Here is a 22,070-nt window from a genome sequence, read left to right as displayed (position 1 = left end):
TTGGCTTTTTTAAGCAAATATACGTAAGGGAGAAAATCATTACCAAGAAGAATTGTCTTGTACTACTACTTGTAAGAAAGAAGTTATGAGCTTCGGTCTAGAAAGGTTAGAAGTGGCCCACATATCATCCCAAAAACATGAGTGCTACAAGCTGGGTGGTAGGCATTGGCCTCCTAAGTGCTATTATTGTTTTTATGCCTTTATGCGTAATGTATAAGAGCATTACGAAAAAATTATGAAAAACGACGGAAGGTTTCGTAATGTCTGTGTGGAGACGAATGGAGAGAATTAGCTGGGTCGAGCGAAGAACGGATGAGAGGGTCTTAGAAATGGTGAGGAAAAAGAACAATTTTAAATATTATTAAGAAGAGGTAGAGAAACTGGTTGGGGTATTGGCTAAGAAGAAACTGTATCATGAAAGACGTGGTATAGCTTATCATGGCAAGAAAGAGAGAAGGAGACTACAATTAATGGATGATATCAAAACAGAAAAAAGTATGTGAAGACGAAGAGGTTAACGGAAAATCGTGGAGCATGGAAGCGTGTCAATTGCAGCAAGTGATCTTCCAATAACGTTAGAATACCTATGATGATGACGATGATGGTACATAAGGGAAACCTTGGCATATGAGAGATCTCAGAAAATGAAATGTCTAGTTTTATGTCCGACTGTTATGCGATCTAGGGTAAAGAAGGCAGATTATTAACAAAGGTGAATGATTGTGAAATAATTGGTGGAATGAGAATGTGGTTAGGAATAAGCCTAGACTACATACTACTTTGACTGGAATCGAGCCTAGTGATGGGCAAACTTCCGGGAAAATATTTTTTGGGAATATTCCCGGGAAAATCCCAAAATGGGAATATTCCGGGAATTTATGTACAAATACAAATAAAATTGTATTCTATTAGTATATTAAGATTTCAAAATTAAATTCGCTTTTTATCACCGTATATTTATTACTGTTGTCTCGAAAGGATTCTTTAAAATGTATATTAAGAACTGTATTATGTTATTTTATTAATATTCTATTATATCTAGAGAGTACGCATAAATGTACGCGGGTCATTTAAGTCGAAGTGGCAACATAGTTTTGAAATGGAATGTAGTGAATCACTCACCTCAAGGAGCTTACAATCCTTCGATGTAGTCTCCGGCAGCCTGTTAAACCCTTCGCCAGATGTCTGGTAGCCGTTGAATACCTGTCAAAGCCACACTTTGTGAGAGGGTGTTGACAGTGCGCCCTAAGGCACGAACAATGTTGAAACGTTTGCCCCTGAGAGGTTCTTTCATTTTTTGGGAAAAGATCAAAATATCAGAGGCTCATATCCGGGAAGTATGGAGGGTGATCCAGTACCTCCCAACCCCATCGTCATAACAGAGTCTGTACTGGATTGGCTGAATGCCATCTGGCATTGTTGTGTAGGAGAATTGGTCCAGATTCCAGAAGGCGTGGACTTTTGCTCGTCAATACTGCTCGCAAATGGTGACTAAGTTATAGTATACAGCATTGACGGTAACGCCCGGTGGAACTTGATGTAACAGGATAATGCTTTCGTAGTCGTATGACATATCATCATCACCTTCACGTTTGCTGGCTCTTGCCTAAGCTTTTCGGTCGTGGAGATTCTGGATGGCGCCATTCACTCAACTGACGTTTCAATTCAGGCTTGTAGGATCTTCCCCACGTTTCGTCACTTGCAATAATGCGGTGCAAGAAGTCATCACCTTCCTCATTGTAACGTTGAAGGTGTTGGCGTGCACATTCCCACCTATGTCACTTTTGAACTTCGGTCAGAGCATGAGGTACCCATCTGGCAGCAATTTTTCGCATGCTAAGATCTTGCCAAGAACACTGATCCGGAAGAAAAGTTCAACTCCTTCGCCAACTCACTACAAGTCCAGAGCCGATCACCGTCATGCAGTGTCCGTACTCTTGCAAAATGAATTTCATCCGTAGTCGTTTGCATATGCCCTCTACTGTGCATTTTGTCTGTTGACTGTCGTCCCGCCTGAAATGCTGGAACCCATCTTGACACTGTCTGATATGATAAAAGTAGCTTCACCACAAGAATCTACTAATCCTCTGTGAATCTTCCAAGCATTTCGCTCTCGTGCCACCTGGAATCTTATAAACACACGCTGCACGCGTGAACCTTGCGTTAGGGCGGTATTTCACACAACAATCACTTTAACAATGTCTACTCGCCACACACACCGTAATATGGGATCGTAACAGCGTTGAACTGACTTGTACACATCCACGGAACGCACAACGTTCGTCATTTGTCTCCTGCCCACACGACATTCCAATCGTAGCAGTGTTGCCAGTTCGAGTTAAATGATCCTCGTATATTTACTTACATGTTTCGTGCGAGCAAATATATTGAAAAACGTTTGGTATAGGAAACCCACATACTTTTACAGCGTTAGACAGTTTAAATTTATATGTAAGTGGAGTTTCTAAACTTGACCCTACTACTGATATTATAAACATATTAAATTTTTAAATGTTATAAACAAATTTGGTTGGCTAACTGCCAGAAAACATGTCTCACAATTTTATCAGCATTTGCGCGTACATAATTACGTTCACAATATTTGCAAGATACTGACTTATCTATATAATTTTGCACGTAAAATTGCCACACACGACCTTTCTTCCTACCCATTTCCCAAAATTTCTGCGTTAATTCAAATAATATGTAGAGAAGTTTTATGCACAGTAGAAATCAGAGTGATTAACAATACGTTAATCAAAACGCTGATGCTTTGAAATAAATATTTATTAGCTAGAAATTACATTTCGTGTAAATATAATAATACGATACAATTCACAAAATTGAATTGAATGAAATTCACGAATTATGTTTTGATCAGTAAATCAACATTAACATTTAGCTACATGTTTTCGATCACAAATCACACGAACTTATTATCACAACCTAAAGTTAACTCAGAGAGCATTCAAACACTGTCAATTACTTTAGTAATAATGATTTATTTTGTTCGATAAACCAGAAGAATTATCGTGATTCTGAATGATCTGCTTGACAAGTTGATAACTTTGATGCACTAAGTACTGTACAAAGAACAGCAAAACATAAACTGGTACTTCGACTTGTCTTCACTCAGAATGCTGAAATGTAGCATTTTGAGCAAATATATTTTTCCTAATCCCTTACAATATATCATAGAACCCCGATAACTAAGTTCCAAAGTAGTTCGATAATAAATATGATAGAGTGTTTTAATCAGATGTTTAATCCCTCGTAAACAAATATTTCATGTCACAACCAAATATTTGTATTAGATGCACAACTAATTACTACAAGCAACGTCCAATCTAACAATCTAAAACGAATCCAACTACATTGTGTTCTTAGATTTATTTTTACATACAATACTGCAAACAAGCATCTTGAGTAAATATTTAACTTCCCCAAGTCCTTGTAATAAAGCCTACAATATAAGATCACAAAACCTTTTCTTTAAAATTTAGTGTGTTTAGTAATTCGGTAATGATAGGATTATTTTAAAAGATAAGCTATTCAATATTCTTAGAAAGGCATTTATCACGTAAATGATAGTCTATTCAACGAACAAAGCGGAATATAAGAGAAAAGTGTTCAACTGTTTTAATACAAATATTTCTGAATGTTTATACGATATTGTTAGTTAAAAATTTAAAATTATAATTTAAAGCATCAAATTAAAATTACGTAAAAGTTTAGAGATAGATTCTTCACAAGAATATATTTTATACAATTATTTTTTCTAATTACCTCATTAAAATACTTTCCCACAAAGTTGAACTTTCTGTACAGTTGAACAGCAACGAGAGTTCTTCCTATTAAGTCTACATTACTTATAGTTTAGTCTACATTCGCAATTATTAAGGATGCATTATATTATATTATTATTATTATTATTATTATTATTATTATTATTATTATTATTATTATTATTAAATTTTCTTGTCAGTGACGCTCTCTTTCGCATTTTTTGGTGTCCTCAGACTGAAGAACCTGCTTGATAATTTTGAGCTATGCAAGCGTATTCTTGTTTCAGTGTCATATTCAAATTCTAACTGAAGAAAGTAATGATGTCATGCAATATTTTGTAGAAGAACAATTAAGCAAAATGAATCCTTTACTTCCTAGATGAAAATATTTCCGCCCGAATCCATCAACCCACATGGCAAGAAAAACCCTACACTAGTCACCTAAACACTTTGTTCTTTGTACAGTACTTTACATGATACTTAGCAAATTTCTTAAGGACGTTTTTTCCCTTATTAACTGAAAATATCTATAATTAAATCATTGTAAACTGTTTTCCTCATCACATAAATGCAAGTCTTCTAAAACTAATCGAATGACTAGGAGGATGGTTGACTAGGAAGTTCATTTTTCAGCAGTTGCTCCTTCACTTGCTTTCCTTCTGCAACATCTAACTCTTCTACTTTAGAATCCACTTTTAGTGCAGTATCAACGATTGTATCATCAGAGTCACTATCATCATAATCATAATCTGTTAGAGTCATTGGCTGCTTGTTCCAGAATCCTTCAATTCCGCTGCGTGCACTGTTGAGACAAAACAAAACATGTTTAAAAATTTGAACCTAATTTTTTCAATGCTATAAGCATATGATTTATTTCACTGAAATTGACATTTTATTTTCTAGTATTAGCATTGTTGAATAATTAACTTGACTACATTTCTTTTGCACAGTATTGGATACACTTGATGAGCATTTCTTTATACGGCGATGAACCTGGGAATATCTTAAGCTACAGCTAGTTAAATTGTTTTCTCATTAGAGGATATTTGTTGGAAAACATTTTTGCGTCCCTGAATATTACATAGCAGTTCCAAACCGTAGTTTTAGGTACTTAAAAAGTGTCTTCATAACCGGATTTAGAGGGTATTATGTTAGATAATTTGTAAGCTTTGATCTCTCTTCCACTTTGTCCAGTAATGGAACAGGAAACTATTTCAGTAATTTCCTTCTCTGACATCCTTGTCAAGAGTCTCAATCGGCTATTATGCTTTCGGACTCCTCAAGTGGGGACTGTCCCATTGTCGAGTGCACACCGTCTCCGGCCTGTGGAAAGCCTTAAAAAGGAGTGGGATATAATAAAACTAAACTGATTTGGTAAAAAAAAAAAAATGTTGTTAGTTTCAGGGAATGAGACTATTCTTTTTTAAATACATTTTCCTAATATTTTAGCAAAATTACTTACAATGAAAGTTCTCACAAGTTGTCTGATTGACACATAGCACACCTGATAAGCATCATAAGAAATTAAAATGAGCAAAATTTAAGGTGTTATGGACCAGAAGGATAGGACCTACGGGGCCTTCAACATTGGGATATCCAAGAAAATATATCATGGAAATATATACATTTTAAGTAAATATCTTGAAAACCGTTAAAGCATTAAAACAAAACGTGCACAATATAAAGAGAACAAAATGCCGTATCGAAAACTACAGTGTTGCCATAGATGAGGCATTGTTGCCAACTCAGCACAAATGTATTTTGTTTGAAATAGCACCATATACAAATGTGCACAGATTTAAATTGCATTATACCACGAAACATAACAGTGATGTGTAGTAGTACAGTGTTACACACTATTGGAGCTATGCGTGCTGAAAGCGTGCAATGGAGAAGTCTGATATGCGGCAACAAAGGGTAATAAAGGAATCTGGGTCTCATATTACGAATTTAATTCAAATGCATAATACCACCTATAGTATAACATAGCAATATGTCAGGAATGTCACCAAAGATTGATGTATATTAAAAACAAAATTGAGTGTTGCCATTTTTATGTACGGTGTCAGCACCGAAGCTATATTGAACGGAATCTACAGCGTAAAGTGGGATCCGAGACACTGTAAAAGATGACAGTGAAATGCAAGGAGAAAAGTACAACAAAAACCTCCATGTCCGAGGCGGGATTGGAACCAGCAATCCCTAATAAGTCACTAGCCTAGCCTTCTAGACCACACGGTTATCCGGGTCGATTAAAAATGAAATGAGGTAGCAACAAAATAATTATATTTTCAATGTGAATATGATACTATTACAGTGTACAGTAACATAATCATATGAAATGCAGGAAAGGAAGCACAAGAATGTATCACTTAACACGAAAGATGTAACCAAGAAAGTACTCTATCAAATCTGTATAAGATAATCTGGAAAAGCAGTTAACAGAATTAGAAAACACAAGTTTCTTTCCTCTTGTGTAACATTTTGTTTTCATAAGTTGTCTGCTTATTAATCGGGGATACGAAAGTGTAATGCATACCCATCACTTTTTTCTAATGCATTCCTTTATTACCCTCTGTTGCCACATATCAGACTTCTCCATTGTACATTTTCAGCACAGGTAGTTCCAACAGTGTACAGCCCAGTACCATTACACTTCATTGTTATGTTTAGTGATAATAGTGCATTTTAAATCGGTGCATATTTCTATATGGTACTATTTCAAACAAAATACTCTATGCTTAGTTGGCAACACTGTTTGTGGTTTTCGATACGGCATTTTGTTCTTTTTGGCCTATATTGTGCACCTTTGGGTTTGATTGCTTTAACGGTTTTCAAGAGATTTACTTAAAACGTAATTGTATGATATTATTATTATTATTATTATTATTATTATTATTATTATTATTATTATTATTATTATTATTATTATTATTGATATTCAAATGTTAAAGCCCCGTAGATCCTAACTTTCTGGTCCATAGCACCTTAAATTTTGCTATTTACCAGATCTGCTACGTGGCAATCAGATTTGAGGGACAATTTGTGGGACCCTCACTTGTTAGTAGTGGTATTGGCCTATAATTATTTAAATCTTTTCTTGGCTATTTTTTATGTAATGGTTTTACTAATGTATCTTGAAATAATCGGGGAATGTAAGTTTCTAAACTCATATATAAAAACTGTAATGGTTTAGTTATGTCTTCTTTTGCATTTTTCAATATAATAACTCTTATTTCATGTATACCTGGTGTCCTTTTCTTTTTTAATTGGTTTATATAAAGTGATATTCTTGTTCAGTAACGGATGTGAATACTGTTTTTAGTTTTATTTCCTAGATTTTGATTTATTTTGGTTGAATTTAGATTTTTTCCAAGCTCTACCCTATACAATATGTATATTACGGAAGTATTTATTGAATGGATCAACTATTTATTTTGTCAAAGTTTCTATCTTTCAATATATCGAAGAAGAAAGATATATCACCATCTATCAATGATTATATAGATATGAAAGTATTTCACACAATTAGGTGCAATAAAAGTGTTTCTATGGTATAGAGCTTCGGTATCGTAAGTTTCATCGACTTATAAAATATCACCTCAAGCACAAATGGTCCTGCAGAAACGTTACCTTTTCAACCGCACCGGTGAATAGGAAAAGCGCGCTTCCATGGCATTGTATGTTATGAATGACGTTTGTTTGGAGGAAGAAAATCTCAATTTCTTTCACGGATTATCGCTGTATACGGAAATTCAAAAGGAGAAATGACACACCGTTTCACGCTTAAGTTACACGTATCTTTAGATATTGGAATACTATTTATCTGCAAAAGTACTTTAATGTGTAAGGCTATTGTTGTAGCCCACATACTAGTTCCTCGAACTGCAGCGACCTTGCTTAATTTCCTTAAAAACTAGAAAATAAGCCTTTCTATTTCAAGTGTGCCCCTGCTGGCGCTGCTGTCCCGTGCCTCCCTCGAAGGAGGAACAACTTACTGTGGCCGATATCCTTCAATGGTTGGATACGGACACAGTTTCCCCATTGAATTACCGGGGTTCACTGTGCACCGTCTTGTTAGCCATTCTAAGTTGCCTACGATTTTCATTCGTTAAGACCAAACGACCGAACAAGTTGGTAACACAGCCGAGGTAATTCACTTCTTTCCCCAAAGCAAATGGAGGGTTTCCTCCATAAGAGGTTGTCGGGAGTAGGGCCGAAGTATGTTTCACATATTTTCCGAAAGCACACTTGAAATAGAAATGCTCTAATGTTCGTATTATTTTAATCTTATATGAGGGACATCTACAATTCTCTAGAAAACTTCAAAGCCATTGATAACTTATCTAGTGAAAATTTGTGACAGTCAGGAACGTACGCATGGATTCCCCGAAATTCCGACTCTTCTGTAAATTTAGTCTAATTTCAGAAGCAATTGTACAAATTTTAATATAATTTATGATCATATTGAACTTGGATCTGCCAAAAAGCTTTAAGCCTCTCGAAATAAATTAAAACATTTAGTGCATTTTTTCAATTCGCACATCACAAAGCAATTGAAATCATAATATGACGCATCAATGTGCTACGGTTTAATCTTTACTGTCATTTTCTATTTTATTCCAGTTGACCTAGATAAAAGTAAGAAGTAGTTCAAGGTTTTATTAAAATGTAATATATAAGTTAAATATATCCATACATTAGTCTTGTTGCAAAATAATACGCACTAAAAATATGCATCAACCAAGGTCTTTGATATACAACTTTTCAATAGGTTGATTGATTAATTTTACTGCAACTTTTTTCAGCTCCGAGGCTGCATAAGACGGGACAACTTTCTACAGTAGAATCCTAACCACTACTCTGGTTTGTACTGGAGGCAAGCTCTACTCTATATGATTCGTACTGTCTGATAACATAACGTGTTTAGCGAACGATTGATGAATACGCAAGGCATATCGTTAGAATTAGTCAAACATACGAATGATCTAACACAAACGTTTTCCAGCAATTGCTTATAAGTTTCTACTACAAGTACTTCTTCTACTGCTACTACTGCTAGAAATATTAATGTTTAAAACAATTCAACATTTCAGATACGTTCCATATCGACAAAAAGAATTGAAATTGAATTATCAAAAATGTCATAAAATAAAGAATATGTAGCCAAGTCTCGACTTTCTAATAATAATAATAATAATAATAATAATAATAATAATAATAATAATAATAATAATAATAATAATAATAATAATGGAATAACAGAATTACAATACCAATTACGTAAACAATACATTCTAATAAAGAAAAATAATTACCAGAATGGAATACGAACCCGGGTCTCTGCCATACGAGTTTTATACTAAGAGTTGGAGCAGCAGTCTGAAGAAGGAAGTGATATACTTCCGAAACTGTAACATTTCTAGTTAATTTATAATAAATATTATAGACAGCCTTGTAAGAAAGTGTGTTTAGTTTGAGTTTTATGCTCTACCACTCTTTTAACAATTCCTCATACAAAGATAAGAAAATAAACTAGTAGTTACGGAAGATAAAAATAGAAGATTCTTTTCCTACACGTGTTGATACAATTAAAAAAATGCGAAAATAATGTTTGCTGTCTTTTCTTCTTTGGAAATTAGAAGTTAAAGTGAGGAGGAATAGTAGTAATGTAAATCGGGACCTTCGTTAGAAACGATGAGGTAGCCTCAACTTAAGAACATTTCGTGGTATTTTCCTCATTGATGAATGTTTATATAACTTGTTTCTCTATTTAAAGAAGGAAATCTTGAGTAAGTCATGGTGAAAATCACATAAGGAGCGTCTCCTTATACGAAAAGAAGTGTCTTGTGTATAGTCTTACATGCAACGACTTTTAATTAGCTAATAGTATGTGTGGAAGAAGTGACGCGGTGGATGAGTGGTTAGCTCATTGAACTTCTATTCGGCGGACCAGGTCCAAATTTCGTCTAGGTTCCAACTTTTTCAAATGTTTCAATACTAATTTCGATGCATACTCAGTGTGACAAGCAAGATCTTCTCCTCTCCAGAAAGAAAAAGATGTTGGAAGGAGAAGAATTGGAGAAGGTATGTTAATGGTGGCAATCATTTACAAACTTATTTCCAGAAGTTGTTCTAAATTTGGTATTTTCATCTACTTCCAAGCATTTTCTGATTCATGCGTGGTCAGTATTTTTATTTCTCTGAACATATAGAATATAACGAAATAATACATTACATACACAGCAATATTGAGAATAATATATGGTGTTCATCATCGACGCAAATCTGTCTTCAACATTGGGAGGATAGGTAAGACCGTTCCCATATATATATATATATATATATATATATATATATATATATATATATATATATATATATATATATATATATATATAAGCGATGTTCAAAATATTTATGAAATTGAAAAATAATGCTGAGAAGGATCAGGGGAGCAGAATTGTCTTCAGTGGCGTATTTAGGAGGCTACTGGGCTCAAGCTCCCCCAAAAATAAATTTGTTAGTTTTTCGCATTCCACGCACAACAATAATCCTTCTTACCATTTCTAAGAATGGCTTTGACTTTCCATTTTCTTATGCTCTTTGTTCAGAAATAATACTGTATTTGTCAAATTTTATTCCATGTAAGAATTGCGTCCTTTTGTTCTTTCTACTTTTCTTTTTCTTGACGTTACTTTCTTTTATTTCGCCTATCATACTTTATCAACCGTTGTCAGTTGTGATTCAACTCGGCCGTCATCAGTAACACCAAAACTAAGAGGAGTTGATAAGCGAAACTGGTGTTCCACACCAACTTGCGCGGATATCCACATGACAGGACTTAAGTTATTATAACAAAGGAAACATATCGTTTAGTTATTTGTAAAAGAAGGAAATGTTTGAATTTTAAAAAATATCAAAACGGGGAATAATTAGCCCGGGAAATTAGGAAGGCCAAGAGGATGCTCCCTTTTTCTTGTATAAACAGAATAAAGGGTTAGATTCATTCCTAAATTTTTGGATAATATGATATAGGATTTATCGGTCTGCAATTCTTGCCATTATAACTTCAATTTATGCATAAATTAAAATATATTTAATTCTCAAACTCAGGTGGGCAATTATTCATTTCCTTCCTTGTGTTGGGCAATTATTCCCCTCGGAACAAAATCCTAAATACGCAATTGGTTGTCTTCAACATTGGGAGGTAGGCAAATTTGAAGCTTATTCTAGAGAAGGGAGATGAAACTCATATTATGGTAGATGAATCTGATCAACTGTTGTAGAGTATATTATATATTAGGCGATGTAGATGAAGTAGTAGTACATATCAGTATTACAAATCACTGCCGTGAACACATTCTGAAATCTGAATACATGCATACGACTATGTTTCTAATCAGGCATCCACAAAGATCCACATTAAAATTGTTTTATAATAATATAATATAAATAATGACTTCCCCAAAACTATGAAGAAAGAATATCAATTATGTATGACGCAACAATACTCTTTGAGCAAAATGATGATAATCTCAATAACATTACAGGAATCGTTACAGAAATCTGACGCATGTCATATACTCTTTAGTTAACAGATGTAATCTTAAGAATGTGGAGAAAAACATTCCAGCTTGTGAATTCTTTTCTCTGCTTACGAAGCATCCTCTCTCAAAAGAAAAATTGGGACACGCGAAAATATATAGTAACAAACATTGGTTCGAACTAGCAGAGAAAACAGGCAAAATTACGTTGGCTACAAAATCCGAATGAAATAGCTACACAAAATATCGTAGACATCAGGCGGGAAACTTCCAAAACTTTTAGAACAAAGAAACGCGATTTTTTAATAGCTAAAATGTACAGCTTGAAGATAATAGTAAAAATAAAAACATAAAGGGATCAACGAATTTAAGAAAGGCTATCAACCTCGTGCTTATATTAAAGAAAGCTGATGGAACAGTTCTCATTGATACAGATAGCATCTTAAATAGATGGAAAGATTTCTTTGACGATTTGCTTAAGACGCAGCCAAAAACTAATGTGCGTGGAGAAAGGGAGATACACACCGCAGAACCGTATATTCCAGAACCCAACCGAATAGAAGTAGAAATCGATATAAAGAAACTAGGGAAACACAAATCTCCGGGTGTAAGCGAAATTTCGGTTGAGTTAATTTTAGCTGGAGGCGAAAAATTGTGGGACAAGATACACAAACTCATTCTTTTTATCTGCAACAAGGAAGAATTGCCACAAGAGTGGAAAGAATCAATCATTGTTCCAATCCACAAAAAAGGCAACAAAACTGCTTGTAATAATTATCGAGGCATCTCTCTTCTGTCAACATCCTATAAAACCCATTCAAACATTCTATTAGCAAGATTAACCCCATACGCAGATGAAATTATTGGAGATTATCAGTATGGATTTAGACGAAATCGATCAACTATCGACCAAATATTTAGCATTCGCCAAATACTCTAAAACAAGTGGGAATACAGTAGCCGGATACATCAATTATTTATTGGTTTTAGAAAGGCTTACGACTAAATTAGGAAAGAAACATTGTACAACGTTCTTACAGAATTTGGAATACCGAAAAAGCTAATTAGATTAATTAAGGCATGTTTAAATTAGTCCCAAGTCCAGGTAGGACCATTTTTGTCCACGAGCTTTCACGTCGAGAATGGCCTGAAACAAGGAGATGCGTTGTTGATATTATTATTAAACTTTGTCCTGGAATACGCTATAAGGAAAATCAAAGATAGCAACCAGGACCTAGAGCTGAACGGTGTTCACCAGGTTATACGTAATCTGATGATGCAAATTTAATAGGGGATAATAGGAGAACAATAGAAAGAAATGCAGATATCTTATTAAACGCTTGCAGGGACAAGGGTTTAGAAGTAAATGCAGAGAAAACTAAATACATGGAAGTGTGTCGGGGCCGTAATACGGCAAATTATGGATGCGTTAAAATATCAAATAATACTTTTGATAAAGTGGATACTTTCAAATATCTAGGATCAATATTAACAGACAAAAATCATATTCACGAAGAAATTAAATGTCGACTAAAAACAGGGAATTCGTGTTATTTTTTCAGTTCAAAATCTCTTGTCGTCGCGAATTCTGTCGAGGAATTTGAAGCTTAAAATATATAAAACGATAGTCATACCTGTTGTTCTGTATGGTTTCGAAACATGGTCACTTACTCTGATTGAAGAACATAGACTGAAAGTATTTGAGAACAAGATCCTGAGACGAATATTCGGACCCAAGAGGCACGGGAATGGGGAATGGTGGAAACTTCAGAACGAGGAACTACATTAATTATAGGACAAACATCGTTAGGGTCATCAAATCTGGGAGGCTTAGGTGGGCAGGACATATAGCCAGAATGGAAGAAAATAGGAACGCTTTAAAGTGTTAGCGGTAAGACAAATCGGAAAACGACCATTAGGAATTAATACATATTGATGAGACTACTAAACGCACTACAGCACGAAGTTCAGTTTGAAATACTATAGAATAGGATTCTTTTTAAAAAATGGAAAAGCCAAGAAAAATCAATTTCATCTTACATTCCTTTGTGGCAGTCAGACACAAATCATCACACTTATCCCAAAAAGCACTTTTTATGTCATATTATTGAGGGGACAGTCCCCTCCCAGATAAAAGATTTGAGGACAGTCCCCCTCATCCCCCCGGGATTTGCAGAAGACCTCGTAAAGTTACTTCTAGATGGTTTTAGAAAAGGTTGCAACGTCAGCACGGTTGTAGGTACAGTAAACTTGTATTGTGCTTTATTGTAATATGTATTAAGCTTGTGATATATAATCAAACTTAACAGATATTGAATTTTCTTTCCTTAAAGTTTGTATATATTTTTGACAGACTCAGTGAACTTCAAAGCACGACATTTCCAAATTCTTTCAGAAAGTTATTACGAAATTCCTAGATCTCACAATCTTTCTTACAATACAAAAACATGTCAGCTTATGAATAACGCAAATTTCTAATAGTATGTCATCAAGTAAATAGATGCCAGTATCTGCACTACCTGGTTTCCTGATTATAATAGATGTCACTAGCGTGCAGGCAATTTTCAGATTTAAAAATATTGCAGACAGTGCTACCGACTGCTGTCAGTGCCGAGAAAAGTTACGTATAAGTTGGGTTGCATCTGCCCAGGCGTTCTCACAACTGCAAATTATATAGACCCTAAATAATGGAATTAGAGCACTTAGGGGGGGGGGGATACTTTTGTTGGTGGCTGTACAATACAATATAAAGTTGGAAAACTGATTGCATCAGATTCCTTTCTTCATTCATGAAACACTAATTCTGCTTCTGCATATTATTTGGATAAGTAAGAACAATCTTTTTCCTAATAAAAAAACTTTTCGATGTAAAAATAATTAAAATACTAACCAAGAAAGCAAATAATGAAAGGATCTTTAAAATATTTTTTCTAAATACTTAAATTTAACACTCAGCTAAAACAGGAGGGAAATGTTCTAAAACAGAAGGAAACTTAAATTTCTTACCATCCTCTCTGTTGCCCTTCAATGCATCTTTTGTATTCAGGATCGAACACAGTTCCTTTAGGACATGCTCTTAAATTGTTAATGTCATTTGGTAAGCATTCAAGGAAAATCCTGCAGTATCCTTCAAACGGAAAGAATGCTGGGCCTTCTAAATCGTGGGGACAATCGAAGTTCCAAAGATCTAAAAGGCAAGAAAGAAACATGTACAAAGAAAAGAAATTACTCCTTACATTAACTTACATCAAACAGTCATTCCCTGTCTTAGATTAAGTTAGAGTGATCCCTTTAATATACCAAACGAGCACTCTCTGGAGTTGCTCTCTAATAGATAAAGAAGCAAAAAATAGCTGATGCATCTAGGGAGTGAAGCCAATCTGAAACAGATATTTCAAGTTTGGAAATGTCTCTAAAATAAAAATCAATACAGTGGCGGGAGTTTGAAACAGCACCTTCTACACGCCCGAAACAAGAACATGGCTTTGTGACAACTTCCAGACGCATGAGTATCATTTATAATGCACAAGGTTTTCCCCCACTTTCTCATTTAACCAATTCTTCCATCATCATTCGCTTGATTTATCATCGTCTTCCTTAGCCTAACGGGCATAATCGTGGGACTTTAAAATGAAAAATTTCATTTCATTTCATTTTGAGAACAATCACGAGATACCTAAATCCTTTTGAAAGTTTAACTCGGAATAATAGAACGATAAATTTTGAGGTTCTCCAGTGAATAACACTAGAACAAATCATCTATTTCCTAGCGTTTTCATTGGTTTTTTGAAACACCTGAAGGAAAGGAATATACTATTAGTCTTAAGCATTATGAGCAATAAGAACTTAAAAATTACTTAATCATTCACAACGAATGAAGAACATGATGTTAAATTGGTTCTGTTGGAGGGTACAATGATACAATAGCCTTCCCAAGCTCCATTAAAGCTCAACTTTTAAAACGCTACTGATTTTATAAGAGTAAAGCTCACAAGAATTCTTAAATTTAGGTTGTGTATTCTATTTTTAGATATGAAAAATCAACAATCTCAATCAATCTTTCGACGAACTCAAAGTGAATTCACTTGTTGTGACTTACGACGTAATGATGCTTGAAAATTGTGGTTAGATTTCATTTCATCTTAATGACACGTATTCTAGTCAGAAGCATTTCATCATTGCCTACACCAATGCTAAAAATGAAATGCTAAAAATGAAATGAAATCTTTGAGTTTTACGTCCCACGATTATGCCGGTTAGGCTGAAGGAGACGGTGATGATGAGAGGTGAATGAAATGGTGGAATGATGAAAGTGGGAGGAAACGGGAGAACCCCGAGAAAACCCACGCACACGGTGTTTGTCCACCACAAAGTTCACTTGGCGGGAGCAGGGTTTGAACTTGGGACCCCAAGCACCAGAGGTGAACGCTCCACCACTGAGCCACCGCGGCCCCATTTTCCAAGTGCTATTTAAGAACGCTACGAAGTAAATGTTTATGAAATGTGGTACTTCGAACATAACTTATTGGTTGATTGATTTCAATACGTCCTCTTCCACCACCAAGGCTATTTCTAAGACAAGACATAGGCCCTACTATTTAACGTACAATTCAAACAACTTATTACTCAAGTTTGTATCCGAAACAAGTAGTCTACGGGAATCAAACACGAAAACACGTGTATAGAAAGCCTTAGGTCATGAGAAGGTGTGGCACAAAACAATGTGTTCTAGTTTCTCTTTCACTGGATATATGCTATATTTTTCAAAATAGTCGAACATATACCTACCAACAATTTCATCAATTAGTATATATACATAGGTGCAAATCCAGGGTTTGATCAGGAAGGGGGGAGAGTGATAAAACATCCCTATGTTGTTTTGTCCATTGCAATGAACCATCAATTGGTGCTATTTCAATTTTATTCAGTGTAAATTCTAAGTACAAGAGGATGTAACCCCATAGGATCCACTTCCGCATCTACAGTATAAGTATACATTTTCCAAAACGCGTAAGTCCAATATATAACCCATAAAATGAATTTAAATTGATTACCTTTTGAAGTACATCCAGGTCTTTTGGCAACATCAGGCCAGTCGCAGAGAGATATCTTTGGATTAAACACCAAACCAAATGGGCAATTGAGCAGAGCCGCCGTTCCATAATAGCAATTCACGAACTGTGAACAGATGCCCTCTATCGCATAAAGTCCGAACTCCGCTGGGCATTCAACTCCGTGTGCACCATAATGTGCCAATGTCAGAGGATCTGCGTACAAATGTTTCCCAGAAGCTTCACTAGATGTCACACCTAGCGAGGTTTTAGTTCTTCGATTTACGAAACTTTGTGGCAAAGCCACGGCAACTGAAATACAGAAAGAAAGGAAGAAAACGGAATAAAAATTAATATTCATAACTGTATGAAGTAAAATAGATATTACTAATTAAGTAAATCCTAACGTCAACAGTAAACACAAACTGCTAGTGATAAAAAATATAACTGATGCACAAGTTGTTACCTAAGACAAAATATTTAAGTACACTTACGTCCAAAATTATTGTCGCATGTCTATAAATATGTTGTTGTAGGAATATAATTTGATAACGAATTCGCACGGTATTTTTTATAATGTTAGCATGTGTATAATCGGAAAAGACATGTATGTGGTAAATTTCATGTCAAAAGAGCACTAAATAAGAACAATGAAACGAAAATAAAATTTTCTTGTCCGCTTAGCAACATTTTAGTTTACTAATTATAATTTCCGTATTTATGATTCTTTCCCTATGAAATTTACTACAAATATACATTTTCCGATTATACACATAGTATCTGTATTAAAACTACCCTGCAAAATCATTATCAAATTATATTCTTACAAGAAGACAGTTATAGATATGCGACAATAATTTTGGACATAAGTGTACATTTGACTTGAAACTTAACTAGAAGCCTTATGTTTTTATAGAAGTTTAACCTTCAGGGGTCCAAACCTCTTGAAGCCCAAGTGACTTTCTTAATGAAATAAAATGTTCATAGTTATTTTCAAATATAACTTATTCCCTAACTATAAATTAGCTAGGCAGAGATGCCCGCAGGAATTTTAAAAGGGGACAAAGGATCGATTCTGAGAAAAGCCAAAAATTTTTCCCAGGCGGAAAAACTGATTCCAAAGGAGGAGAAAAGATTGACACACAAGCGCACTCGCATATACACACACAATTTGATGCATGCGTATACATAATACACCATATAAAACAATCATTTACATTTATATTCTTGTATATACAGATGGTGATCAGAAAAATGGAAACACCTGAACGGAATTGCAACTTACCAGATTAATATGGTGTCGGGCCACCTTTCGCCTTCAGAACAGCCTTGATGCGACGTGGGATGCAGGCATAGAGGTCGTGAATGGTAGCAAGTGGAATTTTACACCATTCCTCGTGCAGGGTATCGGCCAGTTCTGTGAGAGACGATGGAGGTGGAAATCGTCGCCGGAGTCGTATTTCCAAGACGGACCACAGATGTTCAATTATGTTGAGATCTGGGGATTGGGCCGGCCAGGGGAAGTGTTGAACTTCATCCCGATGTTCCTCAAACCACGCTGCAACAACGCCAGCTGTGTGAATGGGTGCATTATCATCCTGGAAGATGGCGTCATTGTCCGGGAACAACATCCGGACCATAGGATGCAAGTGTTCCCCTAAAATTGCAACATAATCGTTGGCAGTGATTCGTCCGCTAAGTGTGACCACAGGACCCAATGAAAACCACAGCATTACCGACGGCCCACAGCATCACCGAGCCGACGCCATGTTTCACAGTTGGGCGGAGACACTGCAGATCATAAGCTTCTTTGGGCGTTCTCCACACATAAACACGGCCCGTGGTTGGGAATAGGGTGAAGGATGACTCATCTGACCATATCACACGTTTCCAGTCCTCAACGGTCCAAGTTGCATGGTCGCGGCACCATTTGCGGCGTGCGAAAGCGTTATGGTCCCTGATGAGCGGTTTGGACCGTGCAACACGACCCCGTAAGTTTATGTCATGTAATTCGCGGCGGACTGTGATTGTCGAAACAGGGTGGGGGAGGTGCTGATTGAGTTCCTCCGTCACTTGCTCCGCAGTGGCACGACGGTTCTGCGTGACAATCTGCTTTAATACCCGGCGTGACCTGTCGCTCATGATTTTCTTCCGCCCACTGTTCCGCTTCCCCGATGTGGTTTTCCCGTGTGTTGTGTAGGCCGTCACCACCTTCGACACTGTCCCACGCGACACACTTACCACAGTAGCCACTGCCGTCACACTCACTCCACATAACCGCGCACCAACAATTTGCCCTCTTTGAAAATCTGAGAGGTCTCCCATTTTACACTACCTCCGTCTGCTGTAGCCACTGGACACTGCTGTTCCACTGCGCCTGACGTAGTATGGAGACCGACCTAACACACCACCACCAGCGGTGCGGCGCTGCGGGCGCCACGACACCACTGCCAACCCATACATCTGACGTGTTGCCAACTACAGGTGTTTCCATTTTTCTGATCACCATCTGTATGTAAATATCTAGTTTATTATTTATTAACTATAGTTTAGTTAATATTAGTTCATTATTTATTAATTATTTAATAAAAATATATTAAGTACTCGCGTCAATTTTCTGCTTCACTGGATTAAAATAAGAAAAAATAATAATATACGAGGGCGGGGTGAAAAGTTTTCGGCCTGACAATGAAAGACTGCGAATTTCAGTTCAAAAATAAATTTATTTTTCGACATGATCTTCCTTAACTTCAATACACTTCGTCCAGCGTTTTCCCAACGTCAGTATTCCTTCCCGGAAGTGAGAGTCTGGAAGGTTGGGAAAATAGTCATCCACGACCCTCTGAACTTCTTCATTCGGTGTGAAGCGCTTGCCAGAAAGAAATTTCTTCAAGTTTGGGAACAGATAGAAGTCCAATGGTGCCAAATTAGGAGAATATGCGAGATGGCCGTGCAAATCGTACCCCAAATCCTACAGTTTTTCCATCATCAAACCTTGTGTACAGGTGTGTTGTCCTGGTGAAAGATGGTTTTCTTCTTCTTCAAACAAATCCTCTTCTCGCGAATTTTGGCATCCAGCTGGTCGTCACGAAGATTGGAGTAATATTCGCCTGTAATTGTTCTCCCTTTTGCAAGGTAATCAATTAACAGAAACCCTTTTGCATCCCAAAACACACTGGCAATGACCTTTCCAGCCGATACGATCGTCCTCACTTTCTTCAGCGCTGCACCACCGGCTTCCACCCACTGCTTGGTTTTATTTCTGGCGTATAGTGGTGAGTCCATGTCTTATCCATTGTCAGAAATCACCGCACAAAATCGTTCGGATCCCTTTTGAATCGGCTCAAAGATTGCTGCAAAAATCGTTTTCGCATTTGCTTTTGGTCAGCAGTGAGCAAGTGCGGCACCCATCTTGCGCAGAGATTTTGCATCCAGAGATGGAGTGGGTCAGTGGGTCGTGGGTCAGCATGTGACCCACTGTGACCCACCACCCACCGTAACCCACTGCGACCCACCACTCACCATGACCCACTGCGACCCACCACTCACCATGACCCACTGCGACCCACCGACTCAGTCTGACCTACCGACTCACTCTGCTCACTGCATTGTAGACAGTATCTTCTGAAGACTGGTAAATTTGTCTGCGTTTTATTTTCAAGACCTTCATATTCCTTCCTTTTCCATCTGTTTCTGTCTACTTACCTGAGATGAGTAGACTATATCTAAGTGAAAAAAGAACTTCAGGCACTTTTGGATATTGATATTTGTAATTGTAATAATAACAATAGGACTTATATTACTACTTGGCTTTCGAGACCTGTGAGTTTTTAGGGGAGCTAACTACTGGAAGAATACATTTTTGAATCATTATAATATATAAATTATTGAAAAAATTTATATTGTAATATAAAAAATTGAATGTAACGGTATGTGACTGATCATCACGGCCAAATTGCAAAGTCAAATGAAATGACTTTTGGTATATAGTCAGGCCTTAAACCAAACTGGGATGTTATATCGCTTTCATTATAACACATATCCTATGGAGGTAGTAAGGATCCGTATTTTTGCGAAAAAAATTGAGTATCTCGCAAGACGTTAAACTTACGGAGCTGAAATTCAGTGTATTAACTCTTTATTGAAACTAAACAGAATGTGTCCTAGCCATGGGCGGCGATTAGGGGGGCAAAGGGGGGCAGTTGCCCTCTCACTTTTTTGAAATAACCCTTAATGTATATAATTTAATTTGGAAATGTAAAGTTTTGTATGTATTACTGGTTCATAGAAAAAAATGGTGCCATATAATATTTTGCCTGAGCTGTTGCGTGAGTACGTATTGGTTATTTGTTTTCCCGTGGAGTTAAAAAAGCTACAGGAATTGCGTTTTAATTGGAATTCAAAGCAATTAATATTGCAATTGCGTATTTCTTTCAATGTCGTAGATATGCTTACTGTCTTTCATTTTCATATATTTAATAGCATGTGGGAATCTGTCTGTGTGCTGCCTGGGGACCAGACGAGTGCACCGAAAGTTACCAAATTTTGGTCAAGGGTACCTTGGTCGTAGCCCCAGACCAGGACGAAGCATTTTTTTCAAAATTCCATCCAGGGGGGTCTCCGGGGGAGAGTTTACCGTGACCTGTAAAGGTAGTAGAAAATGACTGACTAATTTTTTTTCTTTTGTTGTTCAGTTTGTTTACATAGATATTTTATCTGACACATGCGAAGAATGGGTATTTCAGCTAGTTAAAAATATAAGTTGTTCATTAATCACCAGTTTCAATATAACTTTTGCAAAAAATAAAACATTATTCATTACTATGATTAATATTATTCTTCCTATTTATGTGTTTTGCAAATTTGTTATTAAATAATCTGATCACAATTTTCCAGACAGAATTTTAAGATGTTCATGAGCAAGAAATCAAATCTTTTCTTACACCTTCGTTTAAGAGTACAGAGGGTTAGTACCTACTTGTCAATTTACTTAAAATATGAAATACGATATACGGTATTTTAACTGAAAAAGATAGTATCCTATTAGTTATACAACCTTTCACCAAGCAGTGTTAGAAACAACCAGGGAAAGTAACACTGATATATAAATATTCAGAGCATGTCTTGCCTCCCCCAACTTTTAACGTCCAATCGCCGCCACTGGTCCTAGCATTTTTTTAAAATTCTTCTTTATGGGGGACGGGCACTTTCTATATATGAAAAATTGGTAGTGAGTTGGTTTGTAAAAATGATCAAAAACGATCGATATTAGTTAAGAAAATATTCAGAAACAAAAAATACAGTGCCTCACTTCATATATCCATTGCTTTCTACTATAATAATTGCTGAAGCTTATGTTTATTATATGGAACGCTTATAGCACAGGGCAATCAACTCCTAAAGTTGTGAGAAAAATAGACATAAAATTTGTACTGTAAGCTTAATTACACGGAAATTTTAAGTTTGGATTGTATGCATAATTATATGGAAAATTTTACACTTTTTTCCTCTTTACGTTGGTCTACTTACCTTGATTTGGGACTTTCAAATTTCATCCCATTTTCCGCTGAAGAGTATCAATAATTCAACAAGGAATTATATTATTTATACTATTTATCCTTATATTATTACATTTCGTTGGAGTTTAGCGTCCCTTTCAACACCAATTTTATAATCAAACATGGATG

The 22,070-nt window shown here is 36.0% G+C and overlaps 1 protein-coding gene across 1 annotated transcript in view; it reads right to left on the bottom strand.

Annotated features, from left to right (window-relative positions):
* Nucleotides 1-2,772: 2,772 nt before the first annotated feature.
* LOC145690585 (protein obstructor-E-like) overlaps nt 2,773-22,070 on the bottom strand; it is a 34,262-nt gene continuing 14,964 nt past the window's right edge. Inside the window, exons 2-4 of the mRNA XM_081765620.1 lie at nt 16,387-16,695; nt 14,339-14,519; nt 2,773-4,587 (exon numbers count right to left, since the gene is read on the bottom strand). Coding sequence (XP_081621746.1) covers nt 4,383-4,587; nt 14,339-14,519; nt 16,387-16,695 — 695 coding nt within the window. The 3' untranslated portion in view covers nt 2,773-4,382. The remainder of the gene's footprint in view (nt 4,588-14,338; nt 14,520-16,386; nt 16,696-22,070) is intronic.

This window comes from Thermobia domestica, chromosome 7, assembly GCF_964235325.1.
Source record: "Thermobia domestica chromosome 7, izTheDome1.hap1.1, whole genome shotgun sequence".
Classification (NCBI taxonomy): Eukaryota; Metazoa; Arthropoda; class Insecta; order Zygentoma; family Lepismatidae; genus Thermobia; species Thermobia domestica.
This window is presented reverse-complemented; position numbering and strand designations above follow the sequence as displayed.